The following is a 16,426-nucleotide window of genomic DNA, read 5'->3' on the forward strand; positions in this document are numbered from 1 at the left end:
AATTTTTATGAGTTTCTTTGAGCCAAACTAATACCAGTTGCCAGGAGCAAGACCTCCAATGCTCCAAAGAATGATAATTTTGCAGTTTCCTTTATACATTTGGAATTAAAGAAGGAAGGCAAAGAAGATTATATCAATGTGGAAGAAAGCGAGGCAGGGATTAGATTATAGGCTGGTTAACAAGATTGTGTGCTCTCTTGAGGGTGGTTATGCTTCTGAAGGGCTTGCAAAGAAACATTTCAAAGGTGTGTGGACCTAGCTTAACGCACACGAACAGTGGACGGGGCTTGCTTAAGGCAAAGATAAACTTTTACTAAAGAAGCTATAGGCCTGGAGTGGGACTGACCACCAAGACCTGCCTGGTTCAGGATTTATGATTGGGTCACCCTGTGAGGTCACTTTCAGTTACATTTATTGTAGCACACTTTTTTTTTTTGGTGGTCCACCAAGGCAATATATTATGTAGATTGTGGGACCTAAATCATAGTTAATGCAAGTTCATACTGTTAATTTGGTTCATTCTTATTGATTTAAGAAGGGAGATTCACATCATGAATTCAAAGACCTCTGAGATTCCATAAAACGCTACTTATTAACACTGGTCTCAACTTTGTCTCTGAAACTAACAAGAGATAGGCTCTTTCATTGGTTGCTGAGCGTTTTGGAAGGGAATTGCTCTTATTCTAATGACTGTCGTTTGATGGAGAAAATGTAGAAGGCATCTATGTGGTTTTCTTCTTCTGAGGCTGTGCATGGGACCTGATAATGAGGTGGTACTGGAGTTAACAGCATGTTCAAGTCCAGAAGGCCTTTGATTAAAGCTTTTATTTCAATTGGTCTGTGGCTTGGGACTAACCAAATCATTTCTCTACTTCCCAATGGCCTTACCTGTAATTTGTAGAGTTTTTTTGAGGGCAGGGAGGGGTTTGGTGGAACTTCAAGGAAGGTGGGACAAGATGTTTTCTTAGGGTCCTTCCAGCATTAAATGCTCTACATTCTCTTTATTCTGTCTACGGTGCATATCAACACACGCTCCCCTAAGGTGTTATATGAGTACAGCCGCAGGTACCCTGTTCAGTATGTGGCTGTTTCCCCTGGCCAAGTCATTGTTTGGCCTCACGGAGTCAGGGAACCCATGGTGTGGGAGGAACTAGAAAAATACAGGTGTAGCTCTGTTGTCGATACAGGAACGACTGTAAATTCATCCTTAATCAAGGTCTAACTTTGAGGCATTTTTCCAGAAGTCATTTTCCTAATATTAGAGTATTTTCTCCAAATATCCACTCCTGTCATTACGCTTTCTTTGGTACTGCTTTTGCAATAACATTCCTGTAGCTAAGCGTATTTCATCTGCGGCCGAAGTTGGAGCACAGCTAACTCATATAGGTTTGAGGTATTGAAGTGATTTCTATTTTTAATTGTGAGGGTGTGAATATGAAAAATTACTTAAGTATGTGAACATTCTTTTTCCCATAAAGGAAACCTTGTTTGCATACACATATGCTTGAGTTGAATGAAAATGTGCTAGAGGCAATGTGAAAAGAACCATATTGAATGAATTTCTTGCCAGTTGGGAATGGAATGTTAGCTCACTGGACTGGAACTATTTTTTAGTAATTATGATTCAGTAAATTATTTTTATTGACTTACTATTTGAGCCCAGATGCTATAAGCCATTGTAAGTAACCCATGTAGGAGAAATGTTGCCTCACTCTTAATAATAGATTTCAAATTGGACAGTTCAAATGGGAAATCCCAATAGGACCTTAGAATATTTGAAAAAATTACATTTGAAAGTTGGGTTATATTCTAAAATAAGGGCATAGCTTCAGTGCAGATACCAGATTTTCCAGGCTTTACTAAAAAAGTAAGCTACATCTTTAGTTTCATAACCATTTTTACAAAATCCAAGCCACTGCCTAAGGGTACTTTTCAATGAAATATTGACTTTAAAGACGTGTAAGCTTGCCTTTTTGGTAAATACATGTTGTAAAAGTCTCAAGGTTCAGTTCCACTGGATTGCTGGATGCTTTTATGTTTTGCAAACATCTCCTGTAATTCTTTGAATTTCCTCTGTCTCTGTGGTTATTTCCCCATCCTTATTTCACATTTCATATATTAGTTTATTTTCCCTTCTCTGCGAAGTTAGCTAACTGTTTTTTGGTTTCTTTTTGCATTTTATAATGCCTTAATTCATGTTTTTATTTTTACTAATTCATTTCTTCTGCTTGAGTTTATTTTGTTCTTTTGCCAAGTCTCTGAGTTGGATGCTCAGTTCATTTATTTGTATTCTACCTCTTTAATATTGGAAAATATAAGGTTGGAGTTTGTCTTTTTCTTATCATGAATCTCAGAGGTTTTGATATGCAATGTGTTCACAATTATTATTTTCTAAATATTCTGTAATATTGGTTTAGATTTTTTTTTACCCAAGAGTTGCTTTAGATAGAGGTGTTTGTTTATATAATTTTTCCAATGGTAGGTTCATTTGCTTTCCAGTTTTCTAATTACTTTGTAGCTTATTGAAATTTGATCAAAGAATTTTTCGTTGTGTGGATTTTATTGTGAGATTTGTTGCCTACTATATAATCAATTTTTGTGAACGTTCACAGCTCTTAAAGAGTAGATTTATTTCTTATTTGTGGAGTATAGAATTCAAAGAACAATAGGAACATTTTACCTTATTAATTATGTCATTTAGGTATTTTATATATCATTTAAAAAGTTAATCTATCATGGGTTGAAAATATTGACTTCTTTAGTAAAGAGGGAAATGTATGAATAATTCCACACGGGCCAGTAGTATAGAGTCATAAATATTGTATCAATCACGCTGGATTTGCTTGGAGAAGTACATTTTTTCATATTACTTTCCACATTTTTCCCTAATTCATTAATGTATCTGTCCTCCAAAGGGAATTTAATGACTTTCAAATAGGTTTTTAATAGTTGTGTGTACCCAGCTCAATGAAATCCCAAGATGTATGTGTTTTATAGATGTGGGTGTGGGCAAGTTCATGGGATAAGCTATTTAATATCTAGTTTTTCAGTAATAAAATCCAAATTAATGCTAGAAGGAAAGGGGGGTGAAGAGGAAGTAGAAGAGGGTAAAGGGGAGATAAGTGCTGATGGAAGGAGACTTGACGGGATGGTGAACACACAATACCATCTATAGACTATGCATTAGAGAATTGTTCATGTGAAACCTATATAATTTTATTAAACAATGTCACCCTAATAAATTCAGTAAAAATTTTTTAAAAATCCCAGCTTCTCACAGTCAAAAAATGCTTATATCTCAGTAGTCAAGTGGGTCGTGTTCAGCACCCCTTCTAAACCATGCCCACTAAAATGCCCCCACAAAAGAACTTGTTTTCCTGCCCCGTAGGGAGTAAGAGTGGGTTTGCTTTGTTTCAGCTGAGCTATGCCACTAAACCGTCTGCACAATGATAATATAATGTATGTTATAAACATTCTTCTTTCTGTTCATACTGCTCAAACAGAAATAGCTCGGGAGTAAATAATTTTTATCACGCCACTGGAGAGAGAGAGAGAGAGAGAGAGAGAGAGAGAGAGAGAGAGAGAGAGAGCGAGAGAGAGCAGCCTTCTGCCAGGCACACTCGGAAACAGAGGAGCCATTGTGTCCCGTGGGTGTCTGTACAGGGAAGGGTGCAGAGCGAGCCAAGCCCCTGCGGGACTGTTGCTGAGACCCTCGGATGTCTCCAGCACCTGCTGTGACCCCACTGTTCAGCTTCCCCTGACACCCATGCCTTTCCCTTCCTTTCAGTGATGTGGGGGTGAAGTGGCATTCTTTCCCCTTTGGTTACCTGCCTTAGAAAGAAGAATTGTTTTTGAACTGGGCCTGGTGTTTGAACCAGGTTGTCATTACTCTTTCTTTACTATTAATTTATTGGTGATATTTGTTATAAATCAGAGTGTGTTCGATGTGACAAGTTCGCTCAGTGTTTCTCAATCTTGACTTACGTATTAGATGTACCCATTGAAAAACAACTGTAGTTTTATTCATTGGCATACGTTTTCTCATTTAATCCTCATCATAACCCAAAGAGGTGGGGATTATTATCCCACACTTTATAGATCATAAACCTGAAATGTGGAGAAAGAAAGGCAACTTCCTTTGACCACATAGCTAACGGGAGGAAGGCCCGACTCAAACCCTAGTCAGTATTCATTAATCTGAGCAGATTCTCTCATAATAAAACAAATTAACCCAATGTCACTGCTATTAGAGGGTGGCATAGGCTTCCTTTTCTCAGAGTGTGTGACGAACATGTTGAGCTTTTGGTTCAGGTTTTTTTTTTTTTTTTTTTTTTTTTTTTTAAAGTATATTTTATTGATTATGTTGTTACAGTAGTTCCAATTTTTTCCCCTTTACTCCCCTCCACCCAGTATCTCCCTCCCCCAGCATCCCCCCCCAAGTCCATACCCATGGTTCGTAAAAAATAACTATCCCTCCCTCTCAGATATTAAGACCCTTTGTAATCTTGTAAAGGACAATGGGCGAAGGTCTCAAGCTCCTCTAGCTGCTTCAAGCTGGACATGGTCGTCGTCCTACCTACCCTTGGGTCCAGAAATCCCTAATAACAGTGGGGGTGTGGAGGGGAGGGTGGCCTTCCCACATGGGGAAGGATTGTGCAGACTCCAGGTCAGTTGGCTGTCTCCGGACAACGGCGTGCTTGGTTTAGCAGGCTGGCATCCTTGTTGTGTTCTGGGGGCAACAGATTTGGCAAAAAGGGTTAAAAAGCATCATTCAATCCATAACTACTAGGTGGCAAAAGGCAGGGATTAATTTTTCAATGTTCTACATTAGGAGAACAGAAAAAAAAAAAAAAAAAAAAAAAAAAAAAAACAAAGGGCTTCTTTGGAGGAAGGTGTGCTAGGCACATCTCTCCTGTCCAAAACCCTTTTGTCCATTTTATTTAGTTTGGGCTGAGGGAAATAGTTTATGTTTCCCCCCTCTCAGACCTCTGGGCCCTTTCTGTCCAAGCCATTAGGATAGAAAAGAGAATTCAGTTTTAAAGTGAAGCCCACAGACCACCCCATTCTTCACCAACTCAGCCATTTAGTTCAGCCAAACTGTTGAGTCTCCGGAGGCAGCGCTGCAGAGAGGATTAAGTGAGGCTTATGCGTACAGACAATCACTCAGGTAATGCGGTCATAGGCTTATGCCCTTTGAAAACAGAAAACACATGTTAATTTATGTAACATAACCAACAAAAAAGTCTCTAAATCTGTAAGACTGTCTTATTGGGAAGACATACAGTTGCAAGGCACTTGACATTCTACTTGCCTGCAACTTGAATCTCTTTGGTGATATCACAGATATGGTTTAATTTTCAAGTGAAACCATTTTTTAAATGAGAAGAAACTTTTAAGACGGTTAGCTGCCCTACTTTACAGTCTGCCACTGATCATTGTGATTTTCCTTGAATACTGATTTTTCTCCCTAAGATTACTCTCCTTGTCTTTAAAGGGACTACATTAAGTCCATTTTTAATTTATCCTGTTCATTTGCATAAGCATAACAAGAGCAGCAAATGATCACTTATGATCTTTAGTTCTGTTTTGCTGGAACTTACCCAAGGAACATTTAGGGTGGCCCTCAGTCTGCTCTTCAGTGCACAGAAGCTGGGCCACATACCTGGCATTCATCCTTGCCTGTACACACCTGTCCTTTCCAAGTCTTTCTGGTTTTCCATTGTGCCTTAAGGTCCCTTCTAGCCATCTTTCAGGAAAACAACCTTCGTTCCTTCCCTGGAGAGATTGCTGTGGACCGCACAACCAACCATGGCAGCAGGCCTTTTATTTCGCGGGCTTTTATTACCTTTGAAAGTCATTCCCAGTTCCTTAGGGCTTTTTGGTAACAACATGAGCCCAAGCATGTCTCCTTTAGGCTTGACATTCCAGTCAAAGGCTTGTTCAGAAAAAGGAACCTCTATTAACAACTGGTCTTATTAGGTCTATGCAAAGAAACTTAAGTCATTACTTACTTGTTTAGAATGCCAAACTCTGGAGAGATCAAATAGGGAGAAAAATATACAACGTGAAGGAAAATCTTTGTCCTAATATTCACTGAACTGGCATTTCCATTCTTCATATTTTCATTTTCCCCCACTAAAAAAAATTTTTTTGTTTGTTTTTCCATTACAGTTGTCTCACTTTTTTTTTTTTTTTCCCCTCTTGCTTCCCTGTATCCTGCCCCTCCCTTCCCCCACATTCAGTCCCCACTCAGTTGCCCATGTCTGTGGGTCATTTATACATGTTCTTTGATTTTACACTTCCCCTTCTTACCCCCTTTTCTCCCTCCCCCCTCCCCCCTTGTTACTGTTAGTCTACTCCTTGTTTACATACCTCTGGTTCAATTTTGCTCATTTGTTTGTGTTGTTCATTAGTTTCCTGTAATAGGTGACAGCATAACGTATTTTTCTTTCGTTGCCTGGCTTATTTCGCTAAGCATAATTCTCTCTAGTTCCATCCATGTTGTTGCAAATGGTAAAAGTTCCTTCTTTCTTTCTGCTACATAGAACTCCATTGTGTAAATGTACCACAGTTTTTTGATCCACTCATCTACAGATGGGCATTTAGGTTGTTTCCAGCACTTGGCTATTGTAAATAGTGCTGCTATGAACATTGGAGTGCATAGGTTCTTTTGAATTGGTGTTTTGGTTCAGGTTTTTAAAAACCATCCTCACCACTGTGTAGACTTTCCGCAGCACTTGCTTATTATAGGGATGCTTTTTGGTGAGATTGCGAATCACATTTTATTATTGTCTAACTGGCTCAGTACAAGCAATTATTTACCACTCTGCTTCTTTGGCCCGCTTTTCACTGTGGTCTGAGCCCTGCGGTTAAGAGCCCGGGAGCATGTACCCCATGCTGTCTGGTTTTAGGTAGCACAAGGAGCAGAAATTAAATCATGCAGTTCGAGTCTGTGTCTTGAACACTACCCATAGCTGGGAGGCGGTCACTGGCTCCAGAAAGGCCACAGGTGTCAACGCAAGACAACTGGGAAGCACCCAGTGATTCTGACTGTGTGTTGGCTCTAAGCCAGGGGACACATTGCTTTTCTTCTCTTCCTTGGGGGAAGAGGCACAGCATGTGCCTTTGCATTTGATTGGAAGGACAGAATCCCCGAGGGCTTCAGCCTCTTGATGTCTTTTGTGCCGAGAAGCAGGCTCCATAAGGACTTATTACGAACTGTAATTGTAATAATTAAAATAAAGGCCACTGGCCTCTGTGGCAGCTGAAGTTGTTAAATAAAGTCTGGGTGGTTCAGCCTACTGTTCGTAATTGACTGTGGCCCCCTGTTTTTCTAGGGTGACAGAGAAGCAGAGCTGGGGCTGCCTTTTTCTCCTCTGTGTGACCGGAAGTCCACAATGGTTGCTCAGTCGCAAGTAGGTACGTGTATGCTAGGCTTTGGATAGAAGGAGAAACCAGAGAGGGCATCTACATGGAAGGCCGGAGGCTCCCAGGAATCCTCTGGCGGGGAATCTGGCTCCGTTCCGCTGTGCTGTGCTCCTGGTTTGGCTTGGGGTGGTGGGGGGTTGATGGAGCTGCTTTCCTCTTCCTTCCCCCTGGAATGTGGGTGGTTCATGGGAAGACTAGGCAGGGACATTGCTATCTCCACCATTTTCTGCCAACATAAAAAGAGGCCTCAGCTTCCCAAGGCAATGACAAGAATCAGTGGCAGGAAGCCCATTTCCCATGCAGTATTGGAAGTCTCCATAGCACATCTTGGGGATGCTGCCTCCTGCCGTTTCCAGGGCAACCCCATTTCCTGCAGGACCCTACATCAAGGAGTGGCTCTTTTGAAATGTCCTCCCTGCCTTCCTTCCTTCCTAAAATCTTTTCAGTACCCTTCCTATTTTTTTGGTGAGGATAAATTTTGCACTGCTAATAACGATAATAAGATATGCATTATAAAAATCCTCAGATATGACAGAGTCCCAGTGTCACCTTAGAGGAGTTTGGAATCATCCAAAAAATAAATTCAACAAGGATTTGATTTTTTTAGTTTTGAGTGCTTTTTCATTTTTTTAAATAATAATATATTGAGTCCCTGTAAGGTACAGGACACTGCTAGGCACTATGACAGATGTTCCCAAAACAAAGACAAATTATACATGGTACCTGCTCTCAAAGACATGGAATCCATATTGCGTGGTAGGTGAGATGTGATGAAACTAAGTCTATTTGAGTGTTACATTGTGTAATTGGGTACAAAACAGAATGTGTGAATGAGGAGACCCAGAAAGACTTGTCAAGTAATGTTTAAGTTGCGTCCTAAGAGAGACATAGGCGGTGGCTAGGCCAATGGAGAAATGTGTCAGAGGTGAGTTAGGGGCAGCTGCAAGGGCATTTCAGACAAGGGATCAGCACATGCTAAGCAGGGGAGTTTAAAACAGTCTAGTGTGGCCAGGGGACTACAAACAGTTCCATGTGGTTGGAATAGTGAGTAGAGAGTAGAATGAAGTGAGGGACATGTTTGGAGAAAAAAAAATCAGGGCCGGATTAGAGACTGCGTAAAGAATGGCATGTGCTTTATACTTCCCCAGTGGGAGTGAGGGCATACCTAAAGCATTTTACGTGAGGCTGAAAATGATATAAATCGGTGGGCTAAGTGCGGCCCACTGCTTGGGCTTATAAATGAAGCTCTATTATAACACAGGTAAGCTCCTTCATTTGTGTGACATCGATGGCTTCTTTTGTAGGCGGTGGCAGAGGAGTTGGCATAGATATGGCCTATAACACCTAAAATATTTACTACCTAGCCCTTTATAGAAAAAGTCAGCCAACCCTTGTTTTAGAAAGATTTCTCTGTCAGTAGCGTGGAGGACTAGTTGGAGGGTTTTGTGTAAGATCAGAGCCAGGGAACGCCGCTGGGGACCTCCTGTGGGGCTACCAGGAAGAGGTGAGGAGAGTCGGAGCTCAGGGGGTACAGGGACTCTCCAGGAGGGAGGTGACATACATGGCAGGAAGGGTTCAGCTGAATGCAAAGGTAAGGGAAAGGCAGCAAATTATAGAGTTAAGTGGGTGGACCATGGTACCATTTATGAGGGCTGGAGGGAAAGCTGATGAATTCATTCTGGTTTGGATACGTTGAGGTTAATTTGTAAGGAAAAAAAAAACGGTGAAATGGTGTCATCAAATACTCAGTGTCAGCTTCAAATTATACTGCAATTAAGTGCAATTCAAATGTGACTCTCAGGATGCTCTGGGTATTTGATTGAGACAATTCTTGTTTTGCCAGTTACACTGTAGGACGGTTAGCATTCTTCCTGGCTGGGCATCCAGTGCCGGAATCATCTCCCCCTCAGCCATTGTGCAAACCAAATAAGCATTTGTACATTTCCAAACACTCTGTCCCCTCTGATTAGTATTTCATGTCCTTCCACGATTCCCATGGCTGTGTAACGAATGGCCACCGGGAGTTCCAGAACGTATGTTTTCTCCTGATGTGCCACAGAGCACAGGGCTATTTCTGAGCCGTTGAGACAATCCCTGCAGCACACTGTTACCTATCTCCCCAGCACGGCGATCTCTGAAAGGTACAGTTCCAGATCGGACCCCTCGCCCAGTTTCCAGCTCTTGTTTCTTCCAGCTCTGCTTGTCCCGACCACCCAGATGTGCTCCTCGTCCTTCTAAGTCAGCCGATCTCAAACTGAGCCCACCGTCTTCCCAGACTCGCCCTCCCCCATCACTCACGTTCTCTCTGCTTTGCTGTTGGAGGTCTCTGGCAGATCCCACCCGGGGGCAGTGCCCAGCCCCCACGGCTGTGTGTGTACCTGAGTCTCGCATTCCCACTTCCCATGGTACCGGATCCCACCTCCCGTCCCGTCCCTTTGAGTGATTCCAGCTTCTCCCAAAATGATTTCCCAGCCTCAGGCCCTCCTGCACTCTCCCTTTCCATTCATCTTGCCAGATTAATTTTCCCAAAGAACAATCGAAAAATCTTATTATGATGCTGCCCAAACATCTCAAGGGGCTTCTATTGCCCATCTAGGTCCCAACCCCTTAGCCAGATACTGCTGAGCGGATGACAGCCCGCCTTCCCAGGCTCTCCCGACCTGCTGCAGAAGAATCTCTTACGTCCCAGCTATTCCTCAGACACGTTCTGCAGTTTTTTCCATCCTTTTCACTTTGTTTATTCCAGCCCCTTCCCTGAGCCTTAGGGCTCAGCTCAAACATCACAACCTCTCAGTAGGAGGGAAAATATTCTCCCTCCCTTACCTTCCCAGGGACCTTTATTGGGCTTCTCCTTTGGTTCTTTCCATATGGACTCTCGCGATCATGTTGGTGCTCATTGAATGTCTCCTATAAACCGAGGGCAGGCAGGTTATGTCACTCGTAGTGCCTATCAGAACATCTGTTGCCCAGTGGATGTTGAATTCCTATTTTTAAGCGCTTGATTGAGCTATTTACTAAAAAAGTCATAGGAAAATTCTGTAGGAGAAATGGAGCAGAGTCACGCTATTCAAATGAAGGACTATATTAAATCAATAAGACCAACCTGCTCCCTCCTGATCTGATCTGGAACTCCTGTGTAGATGAATTTTAAAAGGTAAGACTCGTCAGTTTCCATGGGGAAATATGGGAAGGCCCACATTCATGTGTCGTTTCTCTGGAGCATGTCCTTTCTCGGCAGGTTTCATTGACTTTATTGTTGAGCCCACCTTCACTGTGCTCACGGACGTGACGGAAAAGATCGTGAATCCACTAATTGATGAAACCTCCCAAGCTGGCGGGGCAGGACAGAGGCGTTCAAGGTCAGTGGAGAAGCTTGAAGGCTGGGGGTCTGGTTGGCCTATCCACGAGGATAGAATTCTTTTGGAAGGGATAGGGGTATATTTCATAGCGATGTTTACCCTCCCTCCTTCTCACAAGAGAGATGTCTGCCTCGTCTTGGTCTCGGAGGAGTGGAGGTTTTACTGTTTCTACTCTCCAGACTGGTCTGTAAGGGGGTGACTGTGGTCTAAATCATGATTGGCAGGTACCTAATGTAGCATCTCTCCCTGCGCTCATGCTGTCTTCCTCCTGGTAGGTTTACGCATCCCGATCCCATCACTTAGTAGCTGTGCAGCCCCAGGCCCATTGCCTCAGTTTCCTCATCTGAGAAAATGTGGATTGCAATACTTCTAGGTTGCAAACAGGATTAAATGAGTTATTCAATCTCTGTAAAGCCCTTATAACAAGGTGCAGCGCAGAGCACTCGGTCTTCATTAGTGGTATAACTACTGCCCCCTCGTCCCCGTCCATGTAGTTTTAGACTTTGTCATAGAGGAGAAAGGAAAGAAATGGCATGAAAAGAAAAAAGAGAAGAAAGGTGAGAGACGAGGAGTAAGCAGGGAGATGGGAAGGCAAGAGGAGTGTCAGGACAGTGGGCCCTGGGGATGGACCCAGTCAAGGCTGCTAACAAGAAGGACAGAGGTGCCCTGCCGGAGTCCCACAGCCCCACAGCTCTGCCAACACGGGGCTGAGACGTACTCTGCTTATCTAGTCAGCCTTCGGTGCCATTCAGTGGCTTCGTGTCCTGGCCAGTCACTGCTTTAGCCACCTGGAAGCATATGATACTTTTCTTTCAGGTTACCCAGTACGATGGCACTTTCTAAATCTGCAAAGTTGCCTGTGGTTAAAGTGTAAAGTATTATTGCTATTTTTTAAAAAAGATCTGCATGACTGGTTTCCAAGCTGTCTCTGCCTCTCCACCCCCCCACCCCCAGGAACATAGGAAATCACCTCACCTTGGCCCTGGGGATCCTGGGGTCAGAGGCACCCAAGTACAGCGGGAGGCAGGGCTGGAGAGAGAGAGGACTAAGTGGCTGAGTAGCCATTTGGAATGGTAGCCGGTGCCAAAGTAGATGGATGAACTGTGGGACCAAGTTGAAGCTGTCACCTTCAACTTTAATCGTAGAAAATCGAGGACAGAAAATCATGTAGAGTATTCTAGTCGTATTGAAGAAGAGGATACCAATCAACAGAAAAATATAGGGAGTAGTGATTCTCAGGAGGCTGAAGTATTGACTTTCTTTTCCTAATGAAAATACAGAATTGCCCACCTGTTGCATATGGAAAATAAGAAGTACAAACCTCGGGACCCAGGAATTTCAGGGCTATAACTTGATAAGTGTTAATTGCACCTCATTTGGACTTGCTCAGGGGCATGCATTTTTCAAACACTAACCCTCCTCTCCCAATCCATCTCGCCAGACTTAATCTTGTGTGTGTGTGATTTTTCTTTTGTCCTCCAGTTTGAACAGCCTCAGTTCTGCAGATGCAAAGCGATCGGGTGTCAAGAGCGCCGGCTCTGAAGGAAGTGCCCCCGTCAACAACTCCGTCATCGCCGTTGACTGGAAGAGCTTTAAAGCCACTTGGACGGAGGTCGTGCACATCAATCGGGAGCGATGGCGGGCCAAGGTGCCCAAAGGTAACCTGTCCAGGAGACCTGTCCAAACCACTCAGCACCCACTCATAACACTCACTCAACGCCCTGATTTATGGGTGTTGGAAGTGAAGCAGAATCTCAGGGCAGGGATTCAAATTGCTGAATGTTAGCATTTACCTCTTTTTTAAATTGTATTTTTCAATTACAGTTGACAGTAAGTCTTGTTTTATATTAGTTTCAGGTATATAGCATAGTAATTAGACAATTATGTAATGCACAAAGTGATCCCCCAGGTAAGTCTAGTACCCACCTGGCACCATATGTCGTTATTACAATATTTTTTATTATATTCCTTATGCTGGACTTTACGTGCCAGTGTAACTGCCAGTTTGTGAAAAAGCATCTACCCTCTTTGACCTTCAGTATATCTAAAACCTGATGCCTGCTAGAAGGATGCAGACCTCCACGCATGACCTTTGTGCTCTATGACTTAAGCACCTCTTCTCGGCCTGAAGATTCCACAGAGGAGGGGTGTTGTTCTTTCTTGCTTTCTGCTAGACCATCATGTCATTCTTATTCCATGTCATGCGGCACAACGATGAGACCTTTATTCCTCCTTTTGTTTAAGCAAAGCCTGTCCGATAGCCGCCTCAGCCACTGTGTCGGGACAGAAGGAGTGTTAATTTTCTTACATTCATTTTTATCTTCCTTTCGTATTCACAGTTTTCCTTCTCATTAGTCAGAGTGATCTTCTGAGATGAAGGTAACTCGCATGTAAACAGTTATTGGTTGAAGTAAGCATCGCCAAAATTCAGATCAGAAAAATCATGACTCCCGGCATGACCCAGAGAAAAATGACTGACTTCTGTGTTGCTTGAAAGCTGAAATACATGTGTTTAAATACACGTTTGTGTTTGGGGAGCATGTACGTACTACACGATCAGCACACACTATACAGTAGTCCCTCTCTATATCGCGGTTCACTTATCATGGCCTCACTGTATCGTGGGATTTAAAAAAATATTATATTTAATTATTTATCATGGATTTTTCGCTATGTTGCGGGATTTTGCGGTACTGTATATGTATGTTGTTAAAGTTACGTAGGTTTAAGAGTGTAGAATATGTTTAAGAACATAAGTAGTGTTTATAAAAGTGTGGAAAAGGTTAATAAGGGAGTGGGAATCGTTTATAAGTGTGCGGGAAGGGTTTATAAAGCCTTAAAATATATGTAAATACTAAAAAAATTGTAAGGTTCCTACTTCACGGATTTTCACCTATTGCGGGGGGTCTAGAACATAATACCTATGAGAAGTGAGAGAATACTGTATACTCACACTGTAGTCCAGGTAAGGATGCGGTCCCGAGATAAGGTGGATGAAGCTGTGATGCACATCCCTGGGACATGGATGGCTCTTGGTGCTCAGTGAAGGGGCTGATCCCAATGGATTTAGAGGATGAGACTTTAACAGTGGTCATCTTTTGCTGACATCTGTAGAGCGCGTACTGTGTGCCTACTGTGCACTTACTGTGCACCTACTGTGCCAAGGGTGAAGGAGAGGAGGAATAGACATTCTTTTTTCTTTTTAAGCATATTTTATTAATTATGTTGTTACAGTAGTCCCAGTTTTTTCCCCTTTGCTCCCCTCTGCCCAGTACCCCCCTTCCCTCCAGCAATCCCAGCCCCCTTAGTTCATGTCCAAGGGTCGTGGATATAAGTTCTTTGGCTTCACCCTTTCCTACATTATTCTTAACTTCCCCTTGTCTATTTTGTACCAACCAGTTATGCTTCTTAGTCCCTGCACCTTTTCCCCATTTCTTCCCCTTCCCCTCCCAGCTGATAACCCTCCAAATGATCCCCATACCTATGATTCTGTTCCTATTCTGGTTTGCTTAGCTGGATTTTTGTTTTTATTTTTTAGATTTAGTTGTTGATAGTTGTGAGTTTGTTGTCATTTTAGTGTTCATAGTTTTGATCTTCTTTTTCTTAAACAAGTCCCTGTAACATTTCATATATTAAGGGCTTGGTGATGATGAACTCTTTTAGCTTTACCTTATCTAGGAAGCACTTTATCTGCCTTTCCATTCTGAATGATAGCTTTGCTGGATAGAGTAATCTTGGTTGTAGGTCCTTGCTTTTCATCACATTGAATACTTCTTGCCAGTCTCTTCTTGCCTGCAAAGTCTCCTCTGAGAAATCAGTTGATAGTCTTATAGGCACCCCTTTGTAGGTAACTCTCTGCTTTTCTCTTGCTGCTTTTAAGATTCTCTCTTTATATTGAAACTTTGGCATTTTAATGATGATGTGTCTTGGTGTGGTCCTCTTTGGGTCTAGCTTGTTTGGGACTCTCTGTGCTTCCTGGACTTGTATGTCTATTTCCTTCACCAAATTTGGGGAGTTTTCCTTCATTATTTTTTCACATAAGCTTTCAATTTCTTGCTCTTCCTCTTCTCCTTCTAGCACCCCTATGATTTGGATGTTGGCACGTTTGAAGTTGTCTCAGAGGTTCCTAAGCCTCTCCTCATTTTTTTCAATTGTTGTTTCCTCATTCTGTACTGGTTGACTGTTTTTTCTTCCTTATGTTTCAAATTATTGATTTGAACCCCAGTTTCATTCCCTTCACTATTGGTTTTGTGTGGATTTTCCTTCATTTCAGTTAGCATAGCCTTCACTTCTTCCCTTATGCTTTTGCTGTACTTAAGCATATCTGTCAAGCCTGTGAGGATCTTTATCACCAGTGTTTTGAACTCTGCATCTGTTAGGTTGGTTATCTCCTCGTTGCTTAGTTCTCCCACTGGAACCTTGATTTGTTCCCTCTTTTGGGCCATAATCTCTGTCTCCTCATCTTGACAGGCTCCTGTGTCTGTTTGTCTCTGTGTCTTAGGTAGAGCTGTTGCACCTGTTATGTTGTAAGGGGCAGAGCCTTAGGTATTCGTCAGTACAGGCTGACCTGTTTCACTACATTGTGGCGCTGTGTAGCGGGGAGGGATCTGAGAGGGAACCATGCTGTTTGCTCAGCCCTCGCCCTTTTTCCAGACACTTCTCCCACTTTCGTATGGGACTGGCGTCTCTCTAGCTGTTGTCCTTTTCATCGTTCCCAGAGTGGGTGGGTCTGTGGATGTTCTTGGACTGTGGGGGCCCTTTAAACAAGCAGACTCTGCTGAGAGACTTGCAGTTTCTTCCTCAGCGCCAACGCCCACTGGTTTGCACAGTCAGAAGCAATGAGGCTTGATATTCCCTGGTCCTGGGACTGTAAGCTGCACAGTCTGGTCAGGAGCTGGGAACGCTCCCCAGGTGTCCTTCCCCACTTTTTAAAACGTGTGACAGCGCTTTCTACTAGCCTGCCACCACCACTGCCGCCACCACTACTGTCACCATGTAACAGAACCCCTGGGCTGCTCCGATTGAAACAGAACCCACGGGCTGTTTAGTTAGGGGCCCGATTGCCCGCCACCAGAATCATAACTCTGAATACCAGAGTTTGGTGAAAAGAAAAAGAATTGTTTATTTACACAAAGTCCTGCCTCCCCTTCCCAGACCTGGCCAGTCTTAGGAAAGTCAGAAACACCGTTTCCCTACTTCCTAGGCACAGTTCAGCTTTACCAGTAGCTGCCAATCACTCAGTTCTGATTGGGGAGGTCCTTTCTGTGCTGTGGTGCCCCTCAAGCTCTCAATGCAGGAGCGCCTGGATTCTCAGCCTCCTTGCAAACTGCCTTCTTCCTGCAAATCGCATGGATCTCCTCTCCTTCTCAAAGCAGTCTGGCAAGAGCCTCTTCTTTAAGCAGCCTGGAGATCCCTGCTCCAAGCCAGATGGAGGGAGCCCACAAGAGCCAGAAAGTGAGGGCGTGAGGGCCAGAGAGAGCCTGAGAGAGAGAGCCTCCTAGAGCCAGAGCCAGCCTAAAATGTCCACAGCTGCTTCTCTCCCTCCCTGCCTCCTCTCTCCCCCTGTGTCCTCTCACGCAGTGGGTGTTGCAAACAGTCCTGACCATTCACAGAACCCTACGTAGGCTCTGTCTGCTTCT

At 43.2% G+C, this 16,426-nt stretch overlaps 1 protein-coding gene across 2 annotated transcripts in view; it reads left to right on the top strand.

Moving 5' to 3' along the window:
- Window positions 1–16,426, top strand: part of PDE1C (phosphodiesterase 1C) — a 364,455-nt gene that overhangs the window by 291,884 nt on the left and 56,145 nt on the right. For both annotated transcript variants that reach the window (XM_090287041.1, XM_090287042.1), the window contains 3 exons: window positions 7,338–7,419; window positions 10,667–10,787; window positions 12,270–12,445. In XM_090287041.1, the coding sequence (XP_090143167.1) occupies window positions 7,338–7,419; window positions 10,667–10,787; window positions 12,270–12,445 (379 nt within the window). The remainder of the gene's footprint in view (window positions 1–7,337; window positions 7,420–10,666; window positions 10,788–12,269; window positions 12,446–16,426) is intronic.

This window comes from Furipterus horrens, unplaced genomic scaffold, assembly GCF_987537825.1.
Source record: "Furipterus horrens unplaced genomic scaffold, mFurHor1.1.pri manual_scaffold_9, whole genome shotgun sequence".
NCBI lineage: Eukaryota > Metazoa > Chordata > Mammalia > Chiroptera > Furipteridae > Furipterus > Furipterus horrens.